This window comes from Triturus cristatus, chromosome 3_1, assembly GCF_964204655.1.
Source record: "Triturus cristatus chromosome 3_1, aTriCri1.1, whole genome shotgun sequence".
Lineage (NCBI taxonomy): Eukaryota > Metazoa > Chordata > Amphibia > Caudata > Salamandridae > Triturus > Triturus cristatus.
Window position 1 is genome coordinate 752,198,663 of NC_140583.1, and position 26,813 is coordinate 752,225,475.

The 26,813-nt window shown below is 43.7% G+C and overlaps 1 protein-coding gene across 1 annotated transcript in view; it reads right to left on the minus strand.

The window, feature by feature from the left end:
- Window positions 1–26,813, minus strand: part of LOC146860919 (mucin-5B-like) — a 223,886-nt gene that overhangs the window by 87,281 nt on the left and 109,792 nt on the right. Inside the window, exons 16-19 of the mRNA XM_085646187.1 lie at window positions 24,029–24,284; window positions 12,989–13,029; window positions 7,915–8,015; window positions 4,967–5,118 (exon numbers count right to left, since the gene is read on the minus strand). Of these exons, the coding sequence (XP_085502313.1) occupies window positions 4,967–5,118; window positions 7,915–8,015; window positions 12,989–13,029; window positions 24,029–24,284 (550 nt within the window). The remainder of the gene's footprint in view (window positions 1–4,966; window positions 5,119–7,914; window positions 8,016–12,988; window positions 13,030–24,028; window positions 24,285–26,813) is intronic.

Below are 26,813 nucleotides of genomic sequence, written 5' to 3' on the forward strand. Positions count from 1 at the left end.
CCTGAGGAGTAGCACGCCTGGGATGATTTCTTCTTTACGTTAGAAGGGATGAGAAGAGCGTTGGAGCTTCTCAGTGCCCGGACTCTATCTGCTCTCGAGATTTTGGTTGTGATCAAATCTTTTGATTCCTGTGAGGAGTCTGGCAGCCGCGTTGAGAACTGATGTGAGGGGCACAAGGTGACATTTTGGAGTTCCTGTCATGAGGGCATTGCCATAGTCAAGTTTTGAAATTATAAGAGATTGCACTACTGTTTTAAGATTGTCTGGAGGGATAAACTGTTTTATTTTTTGCAGGTGTTTGAGTGGGCAGAGTGCTCCTTTAACTGAGTTGTTAAAGTGCTCCTTCATCAACATGTTATTGTTCAGAGTGATGCCTAGGAGTGAGAAAGAGATCAGCTAAGCATGTCAATATTCTTGATCCATTCTTGGATAGGTAAGGGATTGTTTTTGGGGAGGAAGAGTATTAATTCTGTTCAGTTTAAAGTTGTTGGTTTTTAGCCATGCTTGTTTCTTAAGTAGTGTGGTGTTTAGATGTTGGAAGTCACAGGGCAATTTTATTTTGTAGTAGAGTCATTGGAGTAAATGTGATATTTGCCTCTTGCTTGGTTCAAAATGATGGTGAGGGGTTCAATAAAGAGGGCAAAAAGGGCTGGGGAGAGGATAGAGTCTTGGGGTATGCCTTGTGTTACTGGAGTAGGTTTGAAGATACAGCTGTAGATTTTAATTTGCTGACAGCGATGTTGCACATAGGACGTGACCCATCTCAGGACTGTTCCATTGACACCTGCGTGGTTTTTGAGACCTTCAAGTAAACCTGGATGGTTTACTGTATCGAATGCCGTAGACAAGTCAAATAGGATTGGGAGGTAGGCATCACCTTCATCAAAGTATCTGTGGATGTCATCAAAAATATTGAGCATGGTGGTTTCAGAGCTACATCCTTTCCTGAATCCTGATTGGAAAGTGTTGTGGCAGTTCAATTCCTCTATGTGTTGGTTGAGCTGAAGAAGGACATACTTTTCCAGCGTTTTGGCAAGTAAGGAAAGGTTGGTAATAGGTCAAGGTTTTTCAGGTCGTTAGGGTCTGCACCTGTTTTTTTGAGAATGAGTGTGACGTGACCTAGTTGGCAGGGCCGGATTGGCCTTAGAGAGCACTGGGTGTTTTCTCAGTGGGCTTCCAGGGTGGGGGCCAGTTTGGACCCCTTGGGGACCATTTTTGTTACCTGGGGCCGGTTTTGCAGCAAAGCTGCAATATCTGCCCCCTATAGCAAAAGGAGCTACCGTGTTTTCCACGCACCCGCACCCCCACCCCTCCTTCCCCCCGCGGCCAGTCCGACTCAATTGCCAGGGCCAGTTTGTATTCTGAGTCCAGTCCTGCTAGTTGGAGGGATTCAGGAACACAGCCTGATGAAAAAGAGGCGTTCATGTTTTTGGTATAAAAAAAGGGAGTTGATGTGGTTGAGGTTCTTTATCATGGTGCAGGGCAGTGGATCGGAGGTGTGGGATGTGGGCTTCAAGTTTGTGATAATTTTGAAGACTTCGCTTTCAGTGATGAGTTTGAAGTCTGTCCACAGAGCACTGTTTTTCAGTTGTAGGCAATCATGATTATTTGGGTTCATTTAGGTCATGCTAGTCATTGGTTAAGTCCTTGGGGGGAGGTTTCAGTGCTGACCCAGGAGTCAATGATGCAGGTGGGCAGAGATGTCAGTATCGTGGAAAAGAGAATATTCAATCTTCGCAACTTTTTTAGTGAGGTAGTTATCTACTTCTTCAAAGCGTTCAACGGTGACTGGTGTATCAGGTTCGGAGATGTAGGTGGTTTGATGTGTAATTATGTTAAAGAGCTCCCTAGGTCGGTTCCATGTTTGATCCAGTTGATTGCAAAAGCAGGTGGCTTTTTCTCTAAAGATGTGTTTCTTGTAGGATAGCCATTTGGATCTGAGGCGTGCTGGGTGAGCCAGTGAGGGGTTTTGGCTCCAGAGCCTTTCGGTGTGTCTAAGTTGTCTCCTCTCAGAGTTGAACCAGGTTCTTGATTGAATTTTTCTAGAGTGCTTAAGTTTAAGCAGTGCAATTTGGTTGAGCGCATCTGTAATAGCACAGTTATAGTGGGTGGAATGGCCGTCAACAGTGTGAAGGAGAGGTTGAGAGTGTAGTTGGGAGCAGATCCTGGATTCCAGTTCCATTAAGAGGATGTGCTTGATGTTCCTTTCCCAGTGCATGGGTTTTTTGGCAGGGGAAGGTTGGAGTATGGGATGGGCACTGAGATTGAACAGTATGAGATAGTGGTTGGACCAATCAGTGGGCTTGATGGATTGGAGGGAGACAGGCTCATTATTGGAAATTATGTTGGCAAGTGTAGAGTCTGTGGGTCGGTTTGATGCAAAATTGCTTGAGGTTGTTGATATCAAGAAAGTTCCTTAACCCCTTCGATGCTCATGACGGAACGGTTCCGTCATGAGCATCGGTTGAGCTGTGCTCATGACGGAACCATTCCGTCATGGCCCCGCCCGCGCTCGAACCCTTCAGCACCGCGGGGGAATCCGCGCAGCGCTGAAGGGGTTAAGTTATGGACTGTGGCATCTTCAGCATTATTCCAGTACAGATTGAAGTCACATAGAAAAATGCCATTGGTGTCAGTTAGGGAGTGCTATGTAAGAGGGTCAGTTAGTTCTTCAGTGAAGATTGTGTGATCACCAGGGGGGTGATATATGGTATGTTGTACATGGGAGTGGTGGCTTTTGCTGTGAGTACGACTTCGAAGTATTTGAAGGTCGAAAGATTTGTAGGTTCTAGTCTGTTAAGCTGTGGATGATCACTAGACCACCCCCTGTTCGGCCTGGTCTGTCTCGTCTGATGATAGAATAGCCAGGCAGAGTTAGCAAATCTAGAAACAGGATAGGGTGTTCGTTGAACCAGGTTTCGGTTAGAAATGCAATGTTGATTCCTTCTTCAAGTACAGTTTCAGCTAGATCGGTGGCCTGCCTCACTGCTGATCTGCATTTAAAGAACATACAGGATAGTGAGCGAGGACTATTATTTATGGAGGGTATTGTCTCGATGGTGATGTATTGACCAGGTGGTCTAGGTGGTGTGTGAGCTCAAAGGAATCCATTTTCACCCAGTATTACAGGGATTCTGGAGAGGGGTTAAGGGTCAGCAGGCGGTGTTTTTGTGCTGTGGGATTCACTAAGTGATTCAGTTTCCATTGGGGAGAGGGGTTTGAAAGTCTGGGGGAGAGGGTCTGTGGGAACATCAGCTCAAGGGGATGCATGTATGGCAGGGGTGTTGGTTGTTTCTTGAAGTTCTTTTTTGGGGAGACCCTTTCTCTATTCTCGGGTGGAGTAGTGTGTTGCCTTGGTTTGGAACATGCAATCATTTTTTACATGAGAAACTACTTTGGCTAAAGAGTCAAGTTTTTGTTCAATGCAGCTCAGGCGCAAGGTGAGAGAATCAAGGATGCTATCTATTCTGTGAGTGAATGGCCAACCGGAGGGTCCCAAGACTGAGGTGGACAGAAGATCCTCAAAGGAGGGAAGGGCAGTGTCTTCAAGGTGGGTGGAAAGGAGGGTTTATTTGGATTGGGTGGATTCAGTGTGCGGAGTCAGTGTTGTGTTTGAGGGGGGCTTAGTGTTGTAAGGACTAGAAGTTGAGCTGGCGCTATCATGACCGGTGAGCACGTCTAGGGGATGTGTTGCGGTGTGATCGAGTGAAAGGGTGGGAGCAATGGGGATTTGACTGATGCTTACTAGACTACAGCGTGTGAAAGGAGAAGAGGGAGCGGTGGCTTGAGTGGCTGAGGAATCCAGGAGTATAGTGGCTAGAAGGTTGATTAGTAAGGGGGATAGGTAGGGGGGAGGGTTGGGAGTAGGACCAGCAAGAGTTAATGAGGCAAGAAGTGGCGAGAGGTGTCACTCAAAGATGGTGAGGTGCTGATCTGTTGCTTGGATTAGTATTTTGCCTGTCTGTAGATAAAAATAGAGACCTCTCCACTAAAGCTTTGGGACTGGATGGATGTGAGTTTAGTTTCATATGGAATTTTTGTTGCTTTTGAGGTATAAAGGTGGAGAAGAAAAATGTTTCTACATTTTGTGTGGCTTTTGGAATGGAAGATAAAGTCAGTTTTCAGAGAGCTATTATTGGCTCTGTAGTGGGTATCGGCAATTTGTCTTTCTGGGAGTTGCTTGTGTAGGTTATGTTTGAAATTTATTTTGGAATCATCTGAGAGGTTATGTGGGTATTTTATGCTTCAAGAGTTGGGGCTGTATCTCACAAGGGTGAAGTTGTGAGGAGTGGGTTGTTATGATTAGTGCTTTCGTTTGTTGATGACCGAAATTTCACCTTGAGTATTTCAAAGTCGTTCTCAAAATTATTAGGCAGCAAGAGCTTATCTCGGAGAGCTGCAGTGCTTAATTTGAACCTGTGGTTTTTGATGCTCGGCACCGGCACTTAATTGTCAACACCAGCTCTTATGACAGCAGCCACATGATGGTGCTGTTTGTGTGATTTAGAGATAAGCAGAAAAACAGTTGTTTGATTAATTAAATATATATTAAAAACAACCAGTATCCACCGCCCAAGCTATTCTAATAGCTTTGGGAGACCTTGAACTGTCCGAATTTTCACACTTTAGCAGTGTGATGATTAGTAGTTGTTCAGGTACTGTGATGACTGTGTTGACTGGTGCAATGAGTGGTGCAAGCTGAGGTGGCCTTCTTGACAAGGCCCTGGCGTTTATTTTCTTTACAAATGAAGCACTGGAGAGATGACTTACTTTCGATGTCTTCTAAGTAGATGGAATTGACACCCTTTTTATATCCTAGAAAGTGATGATAGTTTTCCTGGGAACTTTCAGGTCACACAAAATACTGTCAATAACAGATTACACGAGTAGCTGCATTAAGCTTCCCCTTTTATATTAACTTTATGCAGGCCTATTGGCTGAGTATTATGCAATATTTTTTTCTTACCACGTGTTGCAGCTGACTTGAATCTGGTCCCCGGGTTGGTAAGTCACGCCATTGTGGATACAAGGACACTGCTCTATGGGAACGCATCCACCACTTCCGTTCAGTGCCATACCATCAGGGCACATGCAGCCTGAGATGCACTGTCTGCTGATCTGCACGGCGAAAAGGAGACACCAGTCACTTAGGGAGGAATGAGACAACAGGTTTTAACCTGACATAAGTTAGTGATAGATCTGAGGCTCTTGTCCCACTCCCTTGTGCGCCCGACCGAATAATCTGGGAGCCGTGGGTACGAAGGAATGTTGAAATTCATCTCTATTATATAAACCAAAAGTTTGCGGCTACCCAAGGCCACCGCAGGGGGCCACTCAAGAGGGCGGCCCTGTAGTGTCATTGGGCTTCCCCCCGACTTTTCTCCCGGGGGGGGGGGTATGGCTGGGGGAGGAGTCTCCATCAGGTCACGGGTGTCCCGTTTGCTATTGAGCGAACGCTGTTTTTGGTTTACGTAGTCCAAAATGCAGCAAGCCCAATTGTCTTCTGTGCCCCCATTACACACTGTGTTTAAGGATAAACGTCACCCATTTTAATACCTGAATTTTATTCTGCAATAATTTCTCCAATATTAGTCTCAATGTTCACTGCAATAAAATCACTGACATTTTGAAATATAGTGTAATACACACACTTGGGATGAGCTAGAATGACTTGCACAAAGTTACTCCTTGTATTGTACACACCATCTCACAAAACCTGTTGCCAAAGGCGTGTAAGTAATATCAGTTGCCACTACTTATTTCATCAACCTTGAAAAGATGGAAGTCTTAGCTGCTCCACCCACGATTCAAACCTGTTACTTGAAGGTGACACATAGATCATGATCTGGCCCCACCACACTTTGCAGTTTTCAGACTATGTGCATCGGCAGAGATAGGTGAGCCACCAAATAAACAGGAAGAGCCAACCCAGAGCAGAGCCAAGGCTTGGCTCTGGAAGCATGTGGACGAGCCGAGCTACCTTCTTTCACTATCGTTGTGCTAGATCCACTGCCAAGAGCACCAGCCGCGGTCCTCAGTTTCTTCATGGATATCACATCTCAATATTTGAAATGATGCATGTGGTGGTTTTTTACTCAGGGCCAGAGAGATTCTCTAGGAGACTGAGTCTTTCTTTCTTGAACAGTTAGCACATAGAGCCATCCATAGAGCTGGTGCCATATTGGACTCAATCCTAGTCTCTCCTGAAGAGGTGAAAGTCATCTGTGCTGGACTGGTAAATGCCTGGTGTATTTTTATTAGCCAGTAGATCCCAATGAAATGTTGTAGTAAACAGGCCACCTTTTCCTTCTCTCTGTGAATGTGGAGGATGTCTGCTGCGATCTGGCAGAACTCTCTGCCTTCGATTTCTGCCATATTGACATGAACTCAGTGGCGGAGCCATTAAGTAGTAATGCAGGGAGTGTGCTTGGTGAGCACATTTTTACATGACCCAAGCGGCGTCAGTTCATTCGCCCCTTCAATGATTGTTTCAATGGCACCCCCTTTAAAGCAATGGTTGTATCTAGAGAAATGGCTGATAACAGCCATGCTGTCAAATCCCTGCAAGTCCTTGAGAAAATTGTACTAAAACAACTGGCACTTTCTTGGAGAACTAGGATGGACTTGACCCCCTAGAACCTGAGATTACAATTTATGATAGGATAGTACCTTGTTCTCCCTGGACATCCTACTGAGATCTTTTCTGTCCCCACTGCTTTTTTTAATGTGAATTTTAGGCCTCAGTAGAATATCATCAGATTTTGTGGGTGGAAAGTATTGTCCTACGTGGATGACATGCAGTATATCATCATCCATGTAGGACAATCCTACGATAATCAATCTCTGGGCTTCTTGATTTGTCAGTCGGGCTGTCATGGGAAGTAATGACTAGCTCTCAACATAGAACTTCCTGACTCATCCTAAAAACTAGCTTGTACTCAACAGCACTGTCTCACTGGTAGATTTGTCACAGCTTCAGTGCTACACTGCAGACAAAGGAGGAGGAAAGGCATAAGATCACTGTCACTGCAGCCAGAATGAATCACTAGGGCTTCATGACTATAAATATCAAAATTGAACTCTTGTACTTGTCTGGCCATTAGTATAATTGTAAAATAATACCAACCCAAAAGTTAAAATGTATTGAGCCAGATAAAGACACTGCATATAGCAAGCATCAAAAAGTAAAGGAAGTGTACCCTACGAACCCAAGCTGTACTCCTTGACCAGATCTGCTACACTTACCCCACAAGCACCTTTACTACAGAGGCGAACAACAACGACAGGTCCATACCAGAAGCACCACTCCCCACACACTGTCTCCTGCTAGCACTGTCCCTGAAATGAAAGACAGTAAGGGTGCTGCTGTCTTACGCTGAATCTCTACACTATACTGTGCCTATATGTGGAGAAATAGAATCTGCATCCCAAAAGAAGATATATTTTTGTATGTGAGGCTTACAAATTAAAACTTTATTCTCTTTTTCCAACTCACCACAAAATTAAAAAGACATAGCCAAGAGAATCAATCACTCAACAATATGGCCAGCATACTTCAGCACCTCTGCATAAGTCTAATGAACCAAGATGGGGTATAACTTTAATCCTCGAAACCCATTGGTAGTGCACAAAACTTTTTTAATAAAACATACCTATCTGATGCCAATCATCCCATGTTTTGCTCAGGCACCATAGGATCTCCATGACATTCCCTAAGCGTTAATTAGTTATCAAGAGAGTGCCTTGTCGTAATAGTTCATCGCCTCATGACTGCAGTGCTTTGAGTAGCCCATATTAGGTACAACATTCCAGAGATAAAGTAAGTCTGGTCACAGTTCTTCCAAGCACATGCTGCCCAACTCACTATAACCAACATGTAGCTAAATACAGTGAGGCTTTACGAAAGAGACTTACGCAGGAGACACCCAAGTTCTGGCAACTTTTCTGGCATTCAGACCCCGGAGCGCCCGGCGGCGCACTGCTACAGTTGAAGAAGATTTGTGGAGAACTACAACCTGCAATAAAGAGAAGTGCTATGAAAAAGTATATCACAATTCTCACATTACACCACACCACATAACACCACATCACACCAAAGACCTCATTAGAAAGTGGCAGAATTTCATCCAAAATGATAACTCCGGGTGAAAGAAACCCTGCCACCCGCAATTTCCAAGGTTCTCCATGCCAAGAATTGTGGGGTCTGTGAACTACGGGCCTTATTATTCTGGGCTTGGACATTTTGTTAGATGCTTCAGGTGCCTGTCTTGTGCCCGCCCAACCCCAACAGCAATACTGAAGTGCAGATAATGCTCCCTCTGGACAGGCACAAGACTTCCTTGACTCCCACCAGACCTTTTCCCAACACTTAGTTTCCACCTGCACAGAAAAGGTGGAAGATGTCTGCTGTTTTCGTATAGGAATTAGGGAAAATCACATGGAAAAGGACCCCGTAAGTCTAGATTTGTATGCCATTTCAAGGCGAAAACGTGGAATCGGAGGATATTGGTTAGGGATTACCATATGAAATTGCGAAATCTGTCTCTCTGGTATTGGCACAACAAAATCCTCCAAACTAAATGAGGGCTCAAGTGACATTATAATCTCCTTTAGAGTCTAGTAGATTGTGTATGAAACAATAAGCCCTATGTCGTCAAAGTCAGAGCCATTACCAATCGTCCCTCTCTCTTTCTGCAATTCTGGCACCAATTACGTGGCCTTAAATAGTTTTCAACTATTGGACAGCAACTGGCTGAGCGATCAGATTGGGACCAATATTCTTGTTTTCGAGGTTTTTTCTCTTAATGGGTGCCTCACTGGCTAGTATTAAATCTGACTCCATTAGTCAAGGGCATCTTGGGCACTGGGCAGCCTCCATCCTTCCCACAAGCTGGCTTTTTATTCATTCCTTCACAAGGAATATATAGGCCCTGTCCCAGAGAGCTGCAAGCAGAGTTTCATGGAACATGAGCAGGTCATCAGCAGGAAGTACAGCACTGTGTGTGCTGAGGGATCACTGAGTTTTTGTAGGAACTGCCTGCACCTGTGCACAAGCTAAGATGTACAACAGCCACACTGCGGAGTCTCTTACAGATCTACTGGGCAGGTGGGATATATTTCTCATGCATACCACTGTACACCAGCATAAAGCTCTGCATTTACCCAGACTCTGCTCTCTAAGGGTAAAGTTACCATTTGGTACTATTCAAGGGGGGCAGTCCCTGATAACAACCCATTGTCCCTTCTGGATATATGCCCCCGATTCCCGCTTTGAATGCAGTTACTGTGCGAGACAGACTTACTACAGTTAAGATATTTTGTTACAATGCACGTTGTGGAACGCAGAGATAGCGGTCACTGTACCATCTACCACATGAGTAAAGGAAGGCGTCTGTTGACAAGTGGGCAGAGAGCTAGTTTTTAGCCTTCTCCCTTAAAGTGAAACTATTACCAATAGGGCATGGATGCCTTTGGCGCCTTTATGGCTGCCTTAGACCTTAAGGTGAATATAAAGAAATTTCATTTTATGGTAGTGGGTAAAAAGCTTTTTTCTGTAATGGGGAAGAGATTTCGAGAGTAAAGGTTTTCTGTTATCTGGGGGTCCTTTTTGACGAGAGAGGCACTTGGGGCCCGCAAATCAAGCTTAAAAGCAACTCGGTAGCCAGGTCCACCTCAGCACTGTTGAGCTTTGCCAAAAGACTGGAGGCAAGGCCGATGGAGGCCCTGCTGAAAGTCTATATCTCGAAATGCTTGGCTATCGCTACTTATGGCGCCGCACTGTGGGGTTATGTTGCTCAGGACTTGATCCAAGTGGTAGAAAACAGATTTTTGAGACACTTACTCTCAGTTCCCCAATCTACTCCCACTTTTTCTATTCACTCGGAGGTTGGCTTGGGTTATGTTACGGACAAACTGAAGATGGCCCCATTGCTGTGTTGGGTGAAAACCTGGTTAAATCAGGAAATCACTCTCAATCATTTGATTCTTAACGACATTCTAGCTATGGACAATGTCAAAAGAATACCCTGGCTGGAGTACGTTAGAGCGGCGTTCTCCCGTCTTGGGCGTCCTGAGCTTTTCTCATCCCCATTACATATTGTTAAGGCAGATGTAGCATGGATTAAGCAGTCTTTTATAGATAGGGCAAAACTGGATCGCGAAGAGAGGGAACTTACAAAACCATGTGTTAGAGCGCATTTTATGCTTCTCTTATCTCCCTCGCTGGAACCCTACTTAAGCATTGTCTCTAATCCACACCATAGATTTTTACTGCTGAGATTTAGATTTAACCTGATCCATTATTCACTAGGTTTCTATCCGTCCTGGGGTAAACCTGAATGTAGCAGGCCGTGCCAATGTGATAATTTTTCAATTCAAGACACATTGCACTTTATCATGTTTTGCGAGTTTTATTCTGCTAGCCGGAAAAAATATTTGCTCCCAATTCTGAAGGACGCCGGCTTCTTACAAGTTAGACCTGCTTTGTTATTTCTCCAGCAGCTGAGTAGTACCCGCACTGTTTTTAGTGTGGCAAATTTCTTGGTGGCAGCCGTGCACTGCAAACTAAAAATTTCTACCAGCCTGTGCAATCCTGACTGACCTTTTAGTGATTGTTTTTAGGTATGGTATTTTTAACTCTGTGGATATGTTGTAAATATTGTTGGTATACTTCATGTTCTTTGACTGTTTTTACTTATCGTATGAAATTTGTACTTTTATGATTTTAATTAATCGAATAAAGTGTTTTCTGTCTGTCTGTCTGTCAATAGGGCATGGGTACTCCCAAACATTTTACTAGAGGCCAAAAGGTATGGTCTGTAGTATCACCAAGGGCCACATTGATCTTGGGTGGCACTGGGGGGGGGGGGGTGTAAGGTGGGTGTAGGGGAAGCAAAGTATATATATGGTGTAAGAACTTGGGTTTTTGATTCCATACGAAGTAAACAGAGGGCTGCTGTTCACCAGAGGGCTGCACATAAAGGTAAGTAGGGTGGCAGCCAGCCCCAAGTATATACTTTGAGTATCACTACAATAGAGGGCCCACTTTGCTGGAGGGACTGAGGAGGGAGTGGGGATTATGCCTGTCTCACACAGCTGCTTTGACATTCATTGCGGGTCTGCTGATGGTGAGAATTACATTTACAAATGCTATTTTGGGATTCTGGCAACTATAAAAAATCTGATAGTTCATAATACCCTGGATTCATTCAACCTGGCAATAATTCACATGCAAAATAGTTGGTGTATGTGAACAACAAAACTGCTTGAAATGTTATTGAAATGTGTCTGAATTGTGCAAAAGAGGAGCAATCGGACTTTGTGGCAAAGTGAGAATATTCTGAACTGTGGTAGCAGGAAGAGTTCTGAAAAGCACAAACTAGACCATTTGTTTTTTCCCACCTCATGAACAAGAAAACTTGCACTTTTAGTGGGAATATCAGAAGCACAAATTTGGTCTCTCCTGGGGCCTTATTATGGGGTCAGGCATGCTAGCGAACATAGATCACTGTGCAAAATGGATCTATATTAGGAAAAGGAAACTTTAATTATTTTAGAAATGTTTTGGGGTTGAGAACATTTGGGTATATTCTGAGATTTTGTATCAGTATGGATATTTTGGAATCTGCCATTTTGAATTGTAACGGAATTTTGCAAAACTGTGGGGCAGATTTTCAAGCAGGCGTAATGATTTGACGCAGCAGCGTCGTAAAACTGACTCAGTGAAATCTTGTAGATTTCACTGCGTCAGTTTTACAGGGCTTTCCTGCGAGGGAACGCCCACCCTGCGACAGAACACCCACATGAAACCTGACGCAGATTTCATGTGGCGTAGGGCTTTACAACGTGACGCATCTGCCTAGATGCGTCACGTTGTAAAAAAGTTGCAACGTGGCGCATGGTTTACGCCGCCACTGCGTCACATAAGTGACGCAACGGCGGCATAAAAGTGTCGCAAGGGGCTTGTAACTCTACCCCATTGTGTTTGTGGTTCCTTTGCGCAGGCTGTACATATACATACCAGAACTATTTTGAAATGTGCAAACTGTAAAATACTGAAAATGTGAAATTAGGGAGTAACTGCATGTTTTTTCTGACAGTTATTCCACTGCGCTAGCTTGTGTATGGCTACTGGCAATGTACTAATATTAAGGGGCAGATTTACAAGCCCCGTGCGCTAATTTTGCGCCGCGGTTGCGTCACTTTTGTGACGCAGCGGCAGCGCAAAGCTAGCACCATCCTGCGACAGATTTACAACGTGACGCATCTAGGGAGATGCGTCACGTTGTAAAGCCCTGCGTCACATTATACCTGTGTCAGGTTTAATGTATGCAGGGTGGGCGTTACTTCGGAAAAAGCCTCGGAAAAGTGACGCAGTGAAATCTACAAGATTTTACGCAGTCACTTTTCCGACGCTGGTGCCTCAAATCCTTACGCCTGCTTCAAGCAGACGTAAGGCGTGACGCACCACGTTAGGGATAGGCCAGGTTGGAACAGTGCTGGAGTTGCGTCACGCTTGCGACACAACTTCAGCACTGCGCCAACCTTACCCCGGCAGATGCGTCACGCATCTGCATGTCCTTGCGCCACGATGCACCGCATTGTAAATGCAGCGCATCTGCGGTGACGTAAGGGCAAACTTGCGTGACGCATCTTCCCTGGCGCATCCCTGCTCATTTGCAGGGATGCGCCAGGGAACGTAAATCTGCCCCTAAATCCATAAACATTTGGGGGCAGATTTACAAGCCCCTTGCGCCACTTTTGCGTCACTTTTCCCATGTTAAAAGTGACACAAAAGTGGCACAAGGGGCTTGTAAATCTGTCACTGGTGTTTTTTTTTATAGAAAGGTACGTTTAAAAATGAACTTTAATAACATTTTAATTATGCAAAAATGTAATTATGTTTTGCCACAACTATGGGGAATTCCATTCACATTTAAACAAGATGCACAGAGCTCAGAGCCGTGTGATATAGGAAAATAACCCTTACCCTCACTGTGCTTGCAGTCTAGAATTCCCCCGGTGCACGTGCTGAAAAAAACACAATAAAATTGTTAGACTTGTACCACTTTTCTCTATCAGAATGAGATGTTCAAGTTCCTCAAGTGCAGAGCATGTAACCTGAAACTTGCATTGTGTCTGACTTACCTGAATTTTTAGGCATCAGGCTGTTGGGATTCCTTTTGATTTCCGTGGAACATCTCTATGAATAAATTTGGCATTTGCATGCCTGTGTCTATAGTAAATCTAGCCCTACCTATGACAAGGGAAAGTCCCCACCCTGTTCCAGCATGCCACTCATGGGCTTAGTGGACACCCCCTCAGCCCGCTGTGAATGGGGGCCACGCACCTCTTATTCCCGAGGTGGCCCCCTCGGCCTCATCTTGTGTTTGCTGTATGCAGTGACACAAGCGGACAGTGTCCCTTTAACAATTTGATGCTCAGTGTGCAGAGAACTACCTTGCAAAACTTCCCAAAGCATGAACGTTTGAAGGTTTAGTAAAAACAAGCATTGGCAATATCAATAAACCTGGCTTAAAAGGAATGTTGTATGGTAATGTGAAGCATCCCAATAAAATTGCATGGGAATTGATATATATTTGTGTGGAAGCAACGAACTGCAGAATAATATTGATGTAGGGTAAAAGATCAGGTGATATTTGCAATGGCAAGCAAGACCTAAAAATCCATGTACATTAATGACTGCCCTATCTTTGCTCCTGCCAGAGAAAAACAACATAAATGATGTGGTTATCTAAGCCACTTTAATAGCATTACAATGTCATGTGTGTGTGTCACTGAAAATTCAAGCTCAGGCAACTGTATAAACAAACAAAATGATTACAACTGGTGAAGGCAAGCACTTTTTGTGGAAGCACCCAACTTATTCCCAATAAAAACATGTACTCCTTGCTCCCAACATGTTTGTTCTCCATTGACCCCAGCTCACTTGTCTGTTCCTGCAACCACTGTGTATGGTCTGCTCAGTCTGGACCGAATCATTCTCGTATTTCTTACCCTCTGCCTCTCACCTGGCATTTTGGCCTGGTAAATTGTCTGTTTTTGGCCACCCACAAACTTGACATCTTCTGTCTCTATGCTGATTCTAGGCTGGATGTATTATTTCTCCTGGAGACATGGCTAACAGAGGACTCTGGGCCTGATGTGGTTCAAGCTCTTCCCCCTAAGTTTCAAATCGTAAGATGAGTCAGGCTGGGTAAAACTCTTGGTAGGGTCACAATTATATACAGGGAATCGCTAAAGTGAAAAACTATGTCACTTAATAATCAGGGCTCTGAAAGTATGCTCTTTTCGTTAACTGTCTGTTCTACTTTTAAATTTTCAGGCCTACATTTGTATAGACCACCTGCCCCATATACCCAATTTCTTCAAGCCCTTCCTGAAGTAATTGTTGGATTAGCTATGAAAAGGCCCAATTTCACCTTCCTTGGTGACTTCAACCTTCATATGGACGATACGAATACCTATTTCCCCAAAACCCTCTTACATGAAATGGCCTCCTTGGAGTTAAGGCAGTTGGTGGAGAGCCTGATGCATGATAAGGGTCATATGATTGATCTTGTTTTTAGCAATATTCACAAACTTCTAGTCCAGACCCCCCTTCCCCTAACCTGGATGGACTGTTTTTGATCCCTTTTTATCTAACCAAATCTCATGTATATGTACCTTCACAGCAATTCAGGTGGCTGGAGCGTACCTGGTCCAAACACCATCTTGAAGAATGGCTAGAGGCTCTGGAAGCATCTATACCAGAGCTCTCTGCCCAAGTTGCGGCAGCTACTCTTCAGTTTAATGCTTGGGTGTTCAATTCATTGGATGAGGTCCTTCCTGTTAGATAGCGGAAACACACCCAGAGGACCCACAAATTCCCCTGGTTTAATGATCATCTGTTGGCTCTAAGGAAGGAGTGTAAGATTCTGGAGAGGAAATGAAGAAGGACCTATGATGAGACTAGTAAAATGTACACAGGAAGTCTCTCAGATCCTACCATGCAGAAATAAAATCTGCTCAAGCTCCTTTTTTTGTTCTAAAATTGTTAATGCGTCCTACCCTCCTAAAGAGATCTTTAGTATCCTTAAAAATATTACTGAGCCTCCAATCACCAGCTCTACTCCAGTTGCCTATGAGGAGCATATTAACAATTTGACTCTTTTCTTTCAGAAGAAAATCTTGGATGCCTACTGCTCTGTTCTGGACACGCCCAACTCGGTGGTGACCCACCATACCGTACCTCCCTCAGATTTCCAAGAGGGTGTACTTACTGCATTTCCTATGATCACTGTAAACCTCGTTAACGATCTTCTAATACACTAAAATCTGGCTCGCTTTTGGACCCTGTTGCCCCCTAGATTTTAAGGCAGGGCTTAAAATGCATTACCCCTTTACTTACAAAGTTGCTAAACCCCTCCCTCCTCTCTGGGCAGATCCCCCAGCTGTGAAAGGTTAAGTCATTGCTTAAAAACCCTAATCTGGATCCCCTTTGTTTGAGCAAATTTAAGTCAATCTCCTTGCTTCCTGGAGTCTCCAAGCTATTAGAAAAGAACGTCAATAGATCTTTGTCTGCTTTCCTCAAATTGAAGGATCTGCTCCACCCCATCCATATATGCAGTATATTCAGAAACCGCACTGTTGCCTGTTGACAAGGAGCTCAGGCGTCTCCTTGATCAAGGAGGATTGGCAGCTATTATTCGCTTAAACGTCATGCAGCCTTCGACACCGTTGATCATTATGCTATTATTCAGAGAGTTTTACGTGCCGGTGTCGGGGGCACAGCTCTAGAATTGTTCACCTCTTTCTTGGAATATCGTTCTTTCAAGGTCTTGGAGCAGTCTTGCTTTTCATCCACTCTTCCTCAGAGCTGTGGGGCTCCTCAGGGCCCCAACCTTTACATGCTCCCGCTTGCCAAGATTGTTCAGTCATTTGGTCTGTCATTGGTCTCATACACCGATGACACCCAGCTGGTCATTTCAATTGCTCCTGACATTAGTTCCAGTCATCTTTCTTTGGCTGCCTGCCTCCAAGCAGTAGCCAGCTGTATGGATGGAGGTAAATGAAAGCTTAATGAGGACAAAATGGAAGTGATGCTGCTTGGGATTAACTTTGCGGGCAACCTTCTGAGTCCTCTCTGACGTCTTGAGCAAGTCAACAGCCCCAAAAAATATGCAACAAAGAATCATGTGATGTGTTTAGATACCAGTCTCACTATGGACCATCTAGTAAAGAAGCTTGCCGCCACGTGTTATGACATCCTGAGACTGCTGAAAAAGGTTCTCTCCGTTCTCCCGTTTGCAGCTAAGAGAGCGATCGTCCAGGTACTTGTGCTGTCCCGCCCTGATTATGGAAACGCCCTGTATCTCGGCTCAACCTGCTATGTCACAAGAAGTTGCAGACTGTGCAGAATGCCGCTTCCTGACTTTTTATGAAATTTCAAATGAAAAATCACCAGTCTGCTAGGAAGGCTCTCAAGAATCTCCACAGGTTACCGGTGGAACATTGAGTGCAATTCAAGACACTCTGCATTCTGTATAGGGCTTTCAATAGCAAAGGGCCCTCTCTGCTCAGACCATTAGGCTCTCTATATGTGCCAGGGAGAACTCTTAGATCCTCTTCTGCTCGGACTTTGAGGGTTCCTAGGATCAAAAGATCCCCATGAGGCCTTTGCTCCATCTCGGTTTTTGGCTCCTAATCTTTGGAACGGCCTGCCTCTGGAGCTGTGCTTAATGGAGCCTGAACTCCCCTTTTGTAAGACACTGAAGACATGGCTTTTCCGTGACTGATTCTCTTGCAGCCCTATAATCTCACGCCGTCCGTGCAGCACTGGGAGACCTTCACGTAGCTGTGTACTGTACAAACAAACTGAACAAGACTGATGATTCTCTCATAATTGTCTGGCAGCAGGTGTGCTGTCAAGCACGATAATTAAAATCTAGGAGAAAGGCAGGAGAAGTCACGTTCAGCTAGCGGATGGGACCCCGTACTGTTATAAATATGCTTTCCTGGAAAGCTATCCCTACAAGGTAGGGGTGGTGCACAACGGTAGTCACATGCATGGAGAGTCACTAGCTGAATAACTTTCACTTTCTGCTTTTACTCCTACGTTTTCACATGCAGTGTGCAGCTTGGACTGATCAAGAGAGAGTGCCATTGCCGGTGACCTGAGGCCTTTCAACATACTCCTTTGCTGCTATCAGAATGAATCTGGCAAACTGCAAGTTTTCTTATCTGTTAAGTGTCGTGGCCAGTCAAGAGCACTAAAAACACTTCATGTTAGCAAGTCCCATTCTTTTCTTTCACTTCTACCATTTGTTGACAAAATAATTGCATTTTGGAACCTGGAGTTTTGTCAGCTCAGAGTTTGCAGAAATATTTTAGATAACAAATATAGTGGATAGAAGCATGTCACCCTTGCACTGTGCCACTTAGCTGCGGGGCACACCTGTCCCTTCACTGCTGCCCACCCAGTACTGTCTTATGATGTAGGCTTATATATCTGCTGCCCATCCACTGCAGTCTCTTTTGTGAGGAACACTTGCTCTGCCTCTGTCCATGGCATTCCTGTTTTGTTCAAGGGAGGTTTGAACCCGTCTTCTCCCTATGCTGCTGTGAATGAGATGTTGAGAAAACCTATATGTACATATATATGTTATTAGCAAGCAAACTCCAAGGAATTTCTATCTCTGGGAATCCTAACTATAATTGCAGATTGGCTGCGGCCACTAAGTAATAAATAAATATATAACCATATATATATATATATATTTATTACAGAGAGACTTTAGCCACATTGTAGTAGTTAGGACTTCCAGAGATAAGAATTCTTTGGGTTTTTGCTTGCTAATATCTTTGTCACTGCTTGAGGAATCTCCATAAAACTTTGCAGACTTATTCTTTTCTACATTGGCTGATGATGCAAAGTTTCGTGGTGATTAGTTAAGGGGGTGTAAAGACAAAAGAGGATCCCACAACACCTTTTCCCCCAATACATTCCCCACAGACATTTGTAGCAGATGTAGAGAAACAAGGTAGAAAGGTTTTTTATGAGATTTGGCAGAAATATAGATCATGGTGTGGAAAGAGTCATTTTTCTTATTTGAAAAACATTGGTTCAGTAGTTTTTTAGTAATAAGGCACAAAACCATGATATAATTGTCAGCGGTTTACCACTGTACATAGCGATGACAAAAATAACAAAACACATTATTATTAGTTACGGAAATCCCTTACAAAATTAAAAGGCAAGCATATTGCTTAGACCAGACTTTGGTTGGGTTCTAGGTTTCACTTGTGCTTAACTGGAGAAGGGCAGGCTCAGTGTCTTGCTCCTGTGGGTCCCAATGGTTACAATGAATTCCATGCTCTTATCCAGATGTATTCGCTCAATGGGATAGACAGCTCAGATGAGAGTGGCACAATGATCAGGTTGACAGTGGTATGACAGAGTGAGTTGCCATGGGATTGTGTAGGTTTGAGTTTTAAGAAGGAGATGGCTGTTGGAAATGACCATCTTTTGTTTGGTATTCCCCCAAATTTTCGCCTTTTTCTTTCTGAACCCGTTTTTGCTAGCCACAGGACTCTGTGCACTTAACTCCTGCTAACCAGTGGTAAAGAATTTGTGCACTCCCTTTAAACACTGTATTATTGGCATATTCCTTTTTGGGGTATTTAATTTATGTATAGGGCCCTCCTAAATGGCACTACATGTAACCAGGGGCTGTAACTTAAATGCTACCAGTGTGCAGCAGCACTAAAGTGGCTGAATTAGCACTATAAAGCATGTATCAGGCCTGCCCAGGCTCACTGTGTCACTGGTTTCTAGCTAGACTGGCTGGTGAGGTGTGATGCCCCGAAACCGGTACCAGGATGCTTGTTTCCAGTCCAGTTAGGACCTGGCTTGGCAGTTCCAGCTAGACTGTTCCCATGAGGAACAGGTTCAAGACTGATTTGCAGAGACTTCAACAATATACCGCAAACTCATAAACAATGCACCAGACCCCCTGGCTTCCCTCCGCAGTGCCTGGGTAGATGACCACGGCAATATAGAGGATGATAACTACATAGAGGGCCTGCAAAGCCCCAGAGAAATCGCAATCCGCACAAGATTCAGGCTGAATCAACTCAAGATACTGCATTGCTCCTACTACCTACGCATACTCCTTCATAAATGGAGTAAGGGACAAGCAACACAGTGTGTTAGGGGCTGCCAGTAGGAAGGCTCCTTTTTTCATATCCTATTGGAATGTCCAAAGATCAACCCATTCTGGCAAAGAGTTGCGACAATAATTTCAAGGGTATAAGGGACAGAGATCCTGATGGACGCCAGATGGCTCCTTTTATTGATCAGGGGAGAGGCAGACTGGCCTAGGCTTGCGAGTATCTGGCTGACGCTGGCGGCAGGCATTGCAAACCAGAACATTGCCAGGTGCTGGTGTGCGCACCTCCCCACGTCGGTGACGGAGTGGGAGATGATTTAGACTGGTGCCAGCGAACAGAAGCGGTAGTATACAAAAGTAGCGGGTGCGTGAAGAAATGGGAAAAAATATGGTCACCATGGCGTAGATACAGAAATGCATAGTTTGGTCTGGGACCTGCGAAACTGTTCCATTTATTTTGTAATGCAGAATAAGGTCTCTGTTATACCTCACCTCCTGGTCTTGGAAATAATTAATACCTCAATACTGTGCTTATTTCTAGAACTGCTATGTCTGCTTCACTCCTTCTACGCTGTATTCTAGTTACTAATCAACCTGGTGGCGTAGATGCATATACGCTCAATAATGTACTGTATATGAGCTTGTTCAATAAAAAGAGTTAAACAAAAAAGACTGATTTGCATATGGCTGGGTCCAAACTGGAGTAGCATGGTGAGCAAAAGAATGATGCATTTAACCCAGATCTTTGACTGGGGGGGTGAATGCTTGATTTGCTCTGCATTCCGTCTATCATCTGTGTGTCTTCTGCATCTTGGGAGGGCAGTTTTAAAATGCCAGTTTGATCTGGCAAAATAAACCTTTTTCCAGGCCGAAACCTCACTTTTAATACTAAAAAGTCACCATCAGTTTAGCAGGGTGCATGGTATCTTAAAATTAGGACATGCATATTTAATCATTTTTAATGACCTGACAATGAAAAAACCTCTAAAGCCATTTTTCACTGTGGTAGGACTGGTGATCTCACAGGAAATCACTGGGTTACACTACAATATCTGATATTCCATAATTTTAGAATGGGAGAAGCTAGAAAAATGATTCAAGGATTAATTTTAACAGTAATTTAAAATCCAACGCAATGGTCAAGGTGGATTTTATATTACTATTTAAAAAAAATTACACTCTTAAAAAGTTTTAATTTTCCTGCCTAAGCCTAAAGCACCTTTCAGTCAGGGTGCAGTGTCACTTGACTGCTGATGGCTCTCCTGATTTGAGATGTGGATTGCTCCCAGGCAGTGGACAGAAAGATTGGAAGTGGAGAGGGGTTTTTCTGCCTTGAGGAGGATGGTCTGTGGTATGGGCCCAGCTCCTTTCCTGACCTTCAATGGATGCTTACCCTGTCAGTGGTAGATGTGGCTCGCACCTAGGCATGTGTAATATCTGTTATCTGTTATTTGTATAAATACCTATATATTTAATATGCTACGCTCTTTTGGAACGTTTCTGTAGTTCCATTGCTTTGCCATCAGGTCTGATGTTTCTGACTCTGGAACTGACCTAACCAGTTCGCTTTTTTAGGTCTTATGTTAAAAAATAAATGGCCTTATTTGACTCTCAGCTTGATCTCTCTGTGCGGATTATTTTTGAATAACTTCAATGGATTCCATGCCAGTGGGAGGGGGGAGCTGTCACAGAAATGGTTTGGAGTGACCAAAAGGGAATGTTTGCCAATTATCATAGTTACACCTCTGACTGAGTGGGCACAGGGAGCTCTGAATAGGGGGAAAAGGGTGCTGCAATTTTGAATTTATGTAGAGAGGGGTACTATGGGCTATCTTACAGTAAAACACACAGGAGATACTGAAAAAGTAGGAAAGGTCACCCTTTGGAATGTTTACCCCGTTGATTAGGAAGTAACCAGGAGGTTACCGCACCCACAGGATGTCACTGGGCACAAATGTGGCATTCCCAATTCCCAACCTCAGAAAACTCCTGGACCTGGGGAGAATCAGAAGGACTGCCCTGCAGCCTGAAGATGACTAGACCTGCTTGTCTTGAACCCAGAACACCAGATGGGACTCCAAGGTTCAGTTGGCTGACTTCTTGTTTGGGGACAAAACAAGATATCAGAAGGCTTTTCCTGCAACTGCTCAGCTGACTAGTACCAACTGAACCTGCCCTGATGCTGGCCTCTTGATGTGAGACCTAATCCCCGAGTGGTGCCTCCCAGGTCCTGGACCCTTTGCTGGCATTAGAGTGTATACCTCCTGCTCCCAAACTACAAGTTCTGGCACTCAGAAACGTTTTGCCAATTTTCTGCCTCGAGAACTGACGGAGACTTGGATGTCTGTTTAAGCAGCAGCCGTTGAAGTTGAATCACTGGTCAGCCCCAGCTTGCTGGTTTTCCCGACTGAAGGAGATCTGTTTTGCGGAAAAGTATGTACAGGGCTTGAACAGGAATGGTGTGAAGCAGCAATCCATCAATGTCAAGGCTTTCCTTGGCTCAGACTTCGCCTGCTCTGAGCTTTCCCCTGTTTGTCGATGTACGCACCAGGACCCCACTCTTCAACAACAAGCTGTCATTTCAAAGACCAAAGGTGAATTTTACACTGGCATAAACCTGTATCTGATTCGTGCTAATTTGTGGTTGGCCTTAAATTCTGACTTTGACCGGGTCTAGTTCAACTAGCTATCCGCAGTTGGAGCTTTGTGCTTTTTGTCGTTATTTCTAATTAAAGTTATAAAATGTCATAGCTCTGGCTCTACTTATTAGATTTTAGTCATTTTGGTGTCATTCCATTTATGAAAATATACTCTATTTTGCTAAACTGGTTTGGGATTTTTTCTGTTTTGTTTTTCACTGTATTAGTATTTGAGTACCGTATAAATACTTTACACATCGCCTGTAAGTCAGGCATGACTGCTTTGTGCAAAGGTATCAGAAGATTAAGCAACGGTTTATTTAATTACTTTTGTGATTCACCCTAACAAAGATTGTGATTATTATTTGAGGTGGATTCTCACCCACCTGAACCATTAGCTTAGTTTCTTACAAGGTCAATCCTCTTTGGTCACAAGGGGAGTCACGCAGAATCAAGGCAACAACATAGACCAGATCTGGTTCGAAGAAGAGAAAATTCCCCAGAAAAGTTTCTAAGTATGAAGATGAAGTTTTGACAGAGGCCTCCCGCTATACAACAAGGGTTCCATTGCCAAACTTTGACTTTGTTCCGGTCAAGCGCAACCAGATCTCCCAACTTGGCAATATTGTTTTTTAAGCACTAGAAATAGTTTATTCTTTAAGTTTATTGTTTAAAAGTGCTTATCTCCGGTTCCCTACATTGTATTTTTGTCTTTCTGATGTCTATTTGTTCATAGAAATATAACCTATTTCCATGAATTGTTATTGGATTTTTTGTTGTGTATTTTGTCTTACTTATTTAATGTATTGGTGTTTCTAAATGCTGTATACACCTGTCTCCTAAGTTACGCCTGCCTGCTTGCAGCCAGCTTCGAGGAGTTGAGCAAGGGAATCATTTATTGAGACCTTGACTTGAACATATATATTGGGATTGTGGCCTTATTACTAGTGGTAGGTACCTACCTACACCATTCTAATAAATCACCTTAAAACACATGGGGACCGAGTAACTTACCCCGTCCCCATATCAGAGGGGTTGCCTGCCAAATATATAAATGACAGCCAAGCACGCAGTCATTTATAAAAGCATTGCCAAGATCTGCCGTGATGGCGGTTACTAGTAATGCATTTTACACTGTGCTATGGGGCTGCATCAGCAGGATGCAGCCCTGTAGCCCAGGGTAATATTTCTTTATTTTCCAAAAGAAAATCACAAAATAAGATTTTCTTTTGTAAAGAAAGCAAGTAATTCTCCCATCGTCATGGGAGTCATCTCTCATTCCGAGGGGAGCATTATTGCGATTTTACTGTCCCCCACCACTAAGTTTTGCCTGGTAGTGAGGGAGAATAAAAAATGGCTACATGTCCTCCCATCTCAATTGGGCAGGAGGACATTAGCCATTTCTCCAACAGCCATTACTCCCCAGGGCAAGATGCGCTTGGGACTGACTTTGCAGATATCCTGGTGTATTGCCACCCGGTGCATGGGAAAATAGAACTCGTGATTTTAACCATTTCTAGGTAAACTGACAAAAAACATTTCTGCAGTGTCTCTGATTATTCTGTGATCTGAAATTATCTTTGTTCTATATGAAAGTAGAATGACATTACAGATTGTGCTGAACTTCCCACCAGCAACATATAACAAATGCACTTACACATATGGCTTCTCCTGCCAAAGGTTCCATCACAGAGACATGGGAAGTCTCCTCTGTTTACAGACACTGACTCTGCAACTCTTACTTATGTCGAATGTGAGGCGGGGCCTATATTTTATGGAATTACCCTCATGACTCTAATGAGAATTAGGACATGCCAGAGCCTACTGGATGCAATATAGTCTTGACTCTAATTAACAAGCTCTTTGGATGAGGTAAGTAAGCATTGGATTTAGCGTTCGTCTGTGATAAATCCTAATTTTCTATGCTATCTCTTTATATGAATAAATGGGCCATTCATGTGTTCACTTGAAATGACTTGATCATTTTTAGCTCACCATGGTGGGTACATAGAATGGTATTTTTGCAAAACTAAGGGACGGCTAATCTGCAAGAGCTCGGAATGGGATCTGAGCTTCTTGATCATGGGGCTGAAGAAAGCTGTAGACGCGGGGTATTTACAGGGTATTCATCACAAGACAGAATATCAGAATCAATTTCAAACTAGACCCCCTCCCCTGCTTGCCTCTGAGCCAATGATGGATGGAAACAGCTTCTCTTACCATATGAGGCCATTCCCATTGACGGTGCTACCAGAAGGCACAATCGATCCCTGGTAGTAGCAGGGGCATGTAGCAGCAGGGACACATGTCCCAGAGTAATCCAGATATTCCCCATCAGGACAGACACAGCCGTCCACAGGCACAAATGGGGTGTTGCAGGTCATGTCAGGCTCACTGATGGCGCTGCAGCTGGGCTGACAGGTGGTGACATTGTAGTTGTAAGTCATGGTGTTTGGACATTCGGATGAGTATTTGCCTGAAACAAGAGGAGAAAGGGCACCTGAGTTTTCCATCCTCATGGGAATACCTTACATTAAAAAACATACCGGGCCTGCTCTGTTAATTGACAGGGAGTGGGAAATCAGGGTGCTGCCGCGGTGCAACAATCAGGGGCTTTGGTGCAATATGAAATACAAGTAATTTCTCTTACAACTGTCCCTTGCATTTATGCCTGTTAGAGAGTAAAGCGTGGATTTCAGAAAGCCACTGAATGTGTTTGTTGTACGGCCATGCACACCACGGGAGAATGGTGTGTTAATTGTTATTGAATGTAGGGGGGAGGTATGATTGTAGAAGATTTGAGCTATCGAGTAAATACAAACTACCTTGGGCTCAAGGTCCAACTTAGTGTTGCTGGAGTCATTAGGGAAAACAAGATGTTGTTAAAATAACAGTGTTGCATTGAAATGAACCACCAAAGATAATACATAAATGGACAGGATTTATACTCTTACTTGCTCGGGGAAGAGATGGAGCTTGTGCTCTAACGTTCAGCCCTGCCATCATTAAATTTTCAAATCCAGCCTTATACCATGTGTGGGAAACCACCTATTGGACTTGCCAAAAATTAAGATTGTTAATTCAGCAGATTGAATTCTTTCAGTAACGGAGACAGCTATGGCTGGGTTATGTTGTTTGTTTGGGATAAAAATGACCTTGTTAATCTGCTCATTTTATGCGTCATTAAGGTTACGACTGCTGTGTATGTTTGATTCAGATGTTTGGGTTTCAATGTTTTTTTTTTTTTACGGAGTTTTATATAACGCGAACTTGACCCGAAGGTATTGGGTATCAGAGGACTTTATATGAGCACCAGTTGCGTTACATGAGGACACATTCATGTTTCTTAGGCACGGGGAGATTAAGTGATATGCCCAGAATCGCAGGCTGTTGTGCGTCCTTGCCGAGACTCGGTTCCCCAGATCTGAGGTCGACCGCCCTAGCTGTCAGGCCACATCCTCTCCCCTATGGTAGCTTCTGAAGGTACATTTGAGTCTGTATTGCGGTCCATTTGATTAGTAGATACTTTCCAATGCAGTAGATGAAGTAAGTCTACTATATCCTCCAGCCTGGAAAGGTTTGGGAAGTTGGATTCCGATTTTTTAGCATCCAAAATAGGTTTCTAAGTGTCGCCTAGATTTTTTAGTTAATCTTTAATATCTTTTAATACCATTGTTTGTTCAGCAAGAGCCGAAGAATTTTCCCCTAAGGTATCTGCCGTTTTTGGTAAGGTTCTTGTCACCACTCCCACTGCTTGAGGAACCGGGAAAAGTGGTGGAGTGTTCAGATCATTAGTGTCCTTACAGGAGTAAGATTACCATTTTGGCCTAAGTGATGAATTTAGAAGTTGAGCAGTTGAATATGTGTTAATAATTGCCCGATTCTATAGGCTGATTAGGTCCTATAGGAACTTGTAATTGTCTAACGAGTTTGCAAAGGAATTTGCAAAGGAATTATTTCTCCGTTGGATGGTCATTGGTTGTTGGACATAATCCAGCAATACTGAGGATGAAAAAAGGTCCACAACAAAAATTAAATCAGACTTCACAAGATTATCTGGAGATTTTGCGTGTTTGGGAAAAGTATTGATTATTGTCCTTGTGAGCATTGTATGGATAGGTGGTGCTTGTTCTAAAAGGGATGTTTTCTCTAGTACTACAATGGAGTTCGAGTCAGTGGCGTAACGAAACTTGAGGGGGGCCCCTACCGGTCTCAATCAGGAGCTCTCCGACCAGGGTGCTGTGCTGAGGGGGCCCCTTCAATTTGGGCCCCCCACACGACAGGAGCTGCGGAGGCCTATGTTGCGCCATTTTTTCGAGTTAGAGCTACTTGAGTCCGAAAATGAACTAATTTGTCCCTGTGAAGAAGAGATCTTGATGTTTGGTTTTGAGGTTGCACTGAGTCGAAAACTGTCTCTATTTTGTTAATAATTTACACAAAAGGATCTAGGATATAGACCCACACTTATTTTGCTTCTGGGAAATATAGTCACATTTGGTGCGTTGACCAAGGAGAACCAGACCCTTTTGGTTCCCTTTGTTGTGAAAGAGCCTTCCACAGCAAACAATTACAAAAATATTTTGGTCCACAGACACGACAAGCAGTCCGTTCATTCAATGATAATTCACACAGATGTATATTCCTTCAATCTTTATTTTCATGTTACTCTTCTCAGTAGCCAACGCGTTTCGTCCTGTTGAAGGATTATACTTACATAGCGATACAGAAGAGGGATCTGATTATATTTCCTGTCATCAAGAAGAAAGGACACTCAGTGGGACAGATACATGGATTGAGGAGCCCTGAAGAAGTCCTTCAACAGGATGAAACGCGTTGGCTACTGAGAAGAGTAATATGAGAATAAAGATTGAAGGAATATACATCTGTGTGAATTATCATTGAATGAACGGACTGCTTGTCATGTGTGCGGACCAAAATATTTTTGTAATTGTTTCTATTTTGTTATTTGTTTAAAAAGCGGTTTTTCTTTTTCGGGAGCTGATGG